Source organism: Amblyomma americanum, chromosome 1 (genome assembly GCF_052857255.1).
Source record: "Amblyomma americanum isolate KBUSLIRL-KWMA chromosome 1, ASM5285725v1, whole genome shotgun sequence".
NCBI classification, from domain to species: Eukaryota; Metazoa; Arthropoda; class Arachnida; order Ixodida; family Ixodidae; genus Amblyomma; species Amblyomma americanum.
Window position 1 is genome coordinate 342,745,770 of NC_135497.1, and position 6,220 is coordinate 342,751,989.

Below are 6,220 nucleotides of genomic sequence, written 5' to 3' on the forward strand. Positions count from 1 at the left end.
TCCGACTCACCAGCAAGGTTACAATCGAATGTCCACCCTCTCTAGGGCAAGGAATACTCCGCGGCCAGACGGGACGAGATGCAAGAGCGAGTCTCCCCGCCACTTCCTCGCCCCGCTGGCGAAGAGCGGAGACGCATGGGACCCGCCCCTCGCGCCGATGATCCCAGCCGAAGAGGGTCATGGTCCCTCCCGCGCGTAAGCTTCAATCAGTGTCTTTAGCTGCGACACTGGCGCCCTCCCGTTAGTTAAGGTCACTAACCAAGGAATGTTCCCCTCCTCGAGGTGAGGCTGCTGCATGGTGCATCGCGGGAAAGCAAACCACAAGGGGAAGCTAAGGGGCTGATTCCCCACAAAAGAAGACTAGATGTCTTTCCCTCAATACACAGCGTTTCCAGGGCGCATTGATTAGTTGCGGCGTAATTACTCACTACAATCAACAAAACAGGTATGAAACAGCTGCAAAAGAAAACTATAAAGCTTTCACAAAAGCTTCGCAGTTGGAGAAAAATTCGTCATGGCCCGAGGATTGAACTCGGGACCACAGCCTATATCAGGCAATCGGTGTTGCAACTAAGCTAACCTTGACGGCTGGCAAATATTACTGCGCGACCAAATCAGTCAACAAGTCTAAGCGGAAACGATGTTAGACGTTATTTGCACGTGTGTAGGGCAAGCCGCCAATGTGAGCAGTAGAACTGCAAGGCGAAATTTGCGAGCTACGGATTACGTTGTTGTACGACGACCCACAACTGTCACTGAATTTTCCGATATCCGCAACAACCATTATATTAAATACTTTTTTCTGCTTTCGTGCTTGCCCAGAGCAGCCTAGCCAACCGCGATGTGACCCTGGTGGACCTCCCTGCCATTCTCTGACCTGCAGCACTCACCGCTGTGTACAGGCCTGTTGCTGTGTGCTGTGTGTGCTGACGAGTTTTAGCTTATTGAAAGCTATTTTCGTGTTCTCTCTTACTTCGCAATCAAATGAGGATTTAAGTCTTTTCCAGAGGAAAAATTCTACATTCTTATGTATGCGACATATCTTCGAGGGCAGAACAACATTCTTTTAACGACAGCAATAAACTTAGAAAATGTACGATTCCTGCTCGTATCTGTTTCCGGTAGAGCTTTTTGAGCTGCTGTTATTACGTGCTCGATGGCACCTTCATCAAACAGGCCGGTTTTCTATTTAAAAACCCGGTAAAAATACCTTCACTGTTTTACACTATGTTCTCTGCCGTAGGCGCGTCTCTTAAGAATTTTCTCGTTTGAGCGCCGCTAATTCTGTCCAGAGCTGCACCTTGCGTAAAGCGCCACGAAAACGAGGAGGCAGAGAAACAAGCGAAATCGCTCGAGCGCACGTGTTGCGCCATCCCCATTAAGCATTCCGCGATTCGAACGTAGGCAATACGACGAGCGTTCCTTTTTTCGCGACACGCAGCCATGGACAGTGCATCTTTGAAGTCTGCTCCGTTTGGTCCTACAGTCGGATCGTCGCCTGCTTCACCGCGCTCCCCGACTCCTCCGTGTTCGCGTACCGCCGCCGAGCGAGCACAGGGCTCCTATCCAGAAGACTGCGGTCGCAACGTGGACTCGGCAAAGCGGTCACTTGCCGGCCACCCGTCTTCGAGCTCTACCGCGGCCTTCTCGCGGTCCGACCCTGCGATAGCAAACACGGAGGACGGGGAGGTGGTGCCGGCCGCTGCTGCCGAGCTCCACGTCGATGTCCGCCGAGGCTGCTGTCCGGGAGAGCGCCCTGCCGGGCCGAGGCGTCAGCATGTCACCCATCTTCTACCGTGGTGCTTTGACAACGAAGGCTTAACCGGTGAGTTTTAAAGCGAAAGCTTTACTACTGCCTTCTGTAGCTTGTTCGGCTTGTGTTTCATACGGCCTTGAACCGAGCAGCGGGAGAGGAGGTCGAGGGAGGGGATTCCGCCACCGAGCTGCATCACGTGACCTCCATGACATCACTGCGCTCCAGATGCGCTGTGCTGCCGCTGTCGCCGCGCTCGTGTTGCAGCGCTTGAGTCAGCCTTGCAATCGCTACAGACTTAGTCTGTAGTGATTGCGACTACTGCGATTCACTTTATCGGTTATCAAAAGAAAGGCGCATAACTGACAGCCTGGAAGTGTGGACGCCTCAGTAGCGCTTTTAGCTACGTGGCGGTAGTAAAGATGAGCGCTGCATGCGTTGACATTGACGATGTTTTGGCAGAGACGCGGCAATAAGGCTATAGGCCGTCGCTGTTCATTGTGTTCATTGGCGTTGACGTCGACAACCTTCTAGGCTCCAAAGTATTTTGTGGGAAACAAGGACACATAACTGGCTCCCTGGGTCAGCGGAGGCCTCAATCGAGCTTTCAGATACGTGGCGCTGCATGGTGAGAGAGCGATGTCGACTGCATGCGTTAGCTCTGACAATTTTGTGGAAAACACGCGGCAATGCAGCAATAGTCAACAGCGTTCATTTGGTATGCAACATATCGCGATCAATCATTAATTTAATTGCCACCTGCCAGAGTGCACACTACCTATCCATTGTCCGGAACGCACTCAAAGTAACAGACGCCAAGCGGCATCTGGTTGTCCGGTACACCACAGCTTTCACTCTGTAACCAGGTTCACAGTAGTTAAACCGCCGCCAAATATTATGGAATGAAACCAGCATCGAAACTCACTCGATTTCTTCTGATATTTTGGTGGTGACATAATCTCAAGCATCATGGTATATCTAACATTAAAGGGCAGTCACGTTGTGATTACTCTGGGAGGCACTCGGAATAGTTTAGAGATTTCAGTGAAATGCAGTTTCGTGCTTACGGCTCCCATTCTGCAATATCTGTGTAACAATAAACCTACGTGTGATGGTGCAATGCTGTGACATATCTGCTCTAGTAGCATTGATGTCAAATTTAGTTTTTTAATTTTCCTTTTAGAATGTTAGTGTCCTGTGGCGTTTTTAAATTTGTTTCCGCCGTCGCATTTTGTTGTGATGCCGCGTTGTCACATTTTTCCGTGGCGTGGAGGCTTCACAGGCACGCCCCCACACACACTCGAACGCGCGCACGCATAGGCGCACGCGCACAGACGCACGCACACAGACGCACAGATACCCTCAAGCACGCACACACAGACGCACACAAAAGCACACATACACTCATGTACGCACTCACACGCACATACACGCACATACACGTATACTCACATACAAGCGCAAAACCGCACACACACACGCACGGACGCACACGCACAAAAAGACGCACATTACGCTTACACACACGCATGCACAGACGACCACACTCACGCACGCACACAAAGACACACACAAACACACATACACATATACACACGCACGCACGCACACACACACACGAACGCATGTACAAAAATTAGCGTCTGAGCAAACGTTGACAATTATAACTTTCTACGCAAAGACAACGGCAGTCCTTCTGTTTCGCGGAATGCTTGCTGATGTTCTCAGCTTGGATGCTTTCAAAATGACTGTTACGCGCTTTGCGCGACGCATCAGCAGTTGCTGGAGCATATCTTGCGACCACGGCAAGCACCAAGGCCGATAGGGGGCAACTCTGTTATTTTAAAAGAATTTAGTTATTTCAAAGTGCGTACAAAGGTGCTGATTTGACATGGTAATTTTTGCACGTCGTGGGTTTTGTAAAGCGACCGCTTTAGGTGTCCCGTTCTGCACAAATCCCAGCGAAAAATTCAGATTGGTCGAAAAGGTGCCTAATCTCGAGTGAAGCGGCGGGTTTCAAAGTCATGAAAATATTAGACAACTGGTGATTACAAGGTGGCAGCATGACTAAAAAATAAATAAATAAATTTCCGCTAAATAATTGTGTTAATTAGTCGGGGATCGAACCCCTGACATTTGAAATCTGCGGGTACGGTGAACTCCAAGGCCAATTTTGGGCAACTATTTTTCTTCAAATGATTCAGTTATCCTAGAGCGCTTAAGTGAGCGCTGCTGTTGGCTGGCAGTTTTTGTAATCCGCCTGCTTTTAACAAACTTCTGTAAACAGAGATCTGTCTCAATGTGTTCCTTTTTGCAAGATCTTCATGCATTTGCTATTGAAGGATTTGCAACTTCCCTGAAGCCAGAAGCTCACAAGTCAGCTAATTGTTCATAACTATTGAATTGCTTAGACAACATTGAAAACCCGATGAAAAGTAGGCCAAGCCGCTCCAAATTCAGTTTTTGTCACTTTTGTCGTACGCTCCTTCTTCCAGAAATCCCAGCTTACCTTTTTTTGGGATGTCCTGTATGTTCTTATTGAAATATCAACGTTGTGTGGTTTTTGTGAAGGATCCTTGACGCTTTTGGCATTCAGATATGAACTTCCACTTTTGGTGGCTCTCACGGTGACTTGCTCAAGGTGAATTGCTCACGATCAGTTGCCGGCTACTTTCATCTGCGCGAGAGAACTCAGACACTCCTATATGTGCCCATAACAAAGGGCCCTCTGTTCAGCTCTCTCGGAATGCTGGAAGACAAAGCATGCAGATTATTTTGGCAAATGCTTATCTTCCTGTGTCCACCCTGATGCTAATCGGGATGATGCCGACATGCGTCCAGATGAAAAAGCGACGGAGCCGTCTGTAAGGTTTTCAGGGGTTAGCGGCACAGCTGCAGCACGTCGTGTACATATATAAGAAGAGTCAGGGGCTGTTGATATTTGAAGTGGAGGGAATTATAGCCAGCGCTGCGCATTCCATCGGAGAACCAGACTAGGAATGTGAGTACCAGAAAAAAATTAAGTGTCATTCAAACGCGGCGGTAGAAAGGAAGTTTTGTATACCCATAAACGTTGACGCTCTAAATTTCGGGCATCAAAACCATGGCATGGCCCAGAAATATCGCCTAAAACGAGTGATTTTGTATGACGTTAGAGATGATAAATAGCAATTAGGTAGTGTGCTAGAAAAAAACGATGACAATGAAATCGATCAGTTATGAACTGAGAAACAATAACTGATAAGCGATAACCGTTTAATCGTTCATCAGGAAAAGGATGTGCATGGCGATGGCTACGATGTGTGAACAATTATTTAATAGTGTTGAACAGAATTGTGATATATCGGCAAAGTACATTTGCGCATCGCATTCCCTGATTTACAACAAAAAATCCGACCAGTACGGGTAGGTTGTCCGGAATCTTCTTGCGAGCGTGTTAAACCTTGGCACTCCGCTGCTTCTGCTATGGCGAAAGGCACAGAATGCTGCCGCCGTTTGTTCTACGCCCAACAATAAGGGGTCATGGTTAGGAAAATTCACCTCCTAGCGCGGTGAAGGGTAATGTGCAATATTTAATGCCTATTCTTACCTCTACTCTTCCACTTTCCATATTTTGTTCACTAGGACATTCCTCACAAATAAAAGTGTGACTGCATAGACCTCTTTTTTCTGCGCGTAATTAGTAAGCAATCTGTTCTTGGAACGACAGAGTCAGGTATACCGACACTGCTTTGCAATTCTTTTCGGAAATGCTCTAGTGGACGCCGTCTATTAACGTGTCTGTTGCAGCCAGCGTCCCAGGCTCTGCTCCCCGGCACACGTGGACCGCGACGTCTGTCTTGGGCCGCCCGCGTATCCCCCTTCGCGGAAGGAATTGTCGGCTGGGCCGTGCACCGGCTCCATCACCGCCACGACTGCGAGGAAGCTGGCAGTGCTTCAGTGGGGAGGTAGTGGCGGAGAGGGCCCGCGGGACTCGGGGCACGGCGATCTCGGCTGCTTTTCCGCGCCCACCAGTGTGAGTGGCATCTCGCATGCGCCTGCACACTTCTGATATCGACATTAACCTTGCAGCCACAAAATTACAAGAGAAAACACCCAACAACTCTTCCAATCTGTCTGGCAGCTCATCAGCACTAGTGGCTCCCTCACATTTTGCGAACAGTTGCACAAACTCCAGACTCATGTGCTATATTTCACACAAGGTTTGACTAGGCGACTTCACCGACACGTTATGCCCCGCAGTTTCGACTGTCGTATTTGTATTCTCGTCGTTTGAATATCCGAACGTATTTTACTTGAGATAATAACCGCCTTTATGCTGCCGTTTTAGGCGTCAGTTGTTAGGAATAAGCACTATTATAGAAAATTGAATTATATTTTAAGCTTTGGGGCTCGGTAGGATGAGGCTTGCTTGCTTCCTTTTGTCCAGTAGCAGGTGTTAATTGTACTTCGTCCTCACTGGCTTTC

The 6,220-nt window shown here is 48.6% G+C and overlaps 1 protein-coding gene across 1 annotated transcript; it reads left to right on the top strand.

Annotated features, from left to right (window-relative positions):
* The first annotated feature begins 1,391 nt into the window (after positions 1–1,391).
* Positions 1,392–5,772, top strand: LOC144121309 (uncharacterized). Its single transcript, XM_077654463.1, has 2 exons — positions 1,392–1,825; positions 5,543–5,772. The coding sequence occupies exons 1-2, from the start codon at positions 1,444–1,446 to the stop codon at positions 5,770–5,772; spliced, it is 612 nt and encodes a 203-aa protein (XP_077510589.1). The 5' UTR covers positions 1,392–1,443.
* The last annotated feature ends 448 nt before the right edge of the window (positions 5,773–6,220 follow it).

What these genes read in the sequence shown, in the direction of transcription:
- LOC144121309 (XM_077654463.1), top strand. Translation starts at nt 1,444, where the DNA reads ATGGACAGTGCATCTTTGAAGTCTGCTCCGTTTGGTCCTACAGTCGGA. An exon ending in TGACAACGAAGGCTTAACCG is followed by an intron (nt 1,826 to 5,542) that starts GTGAGTTTTAAA and finishes TGTCTGTTGCAG; the next exon opens with CCAGCGTCCCAGGCTCTGCT.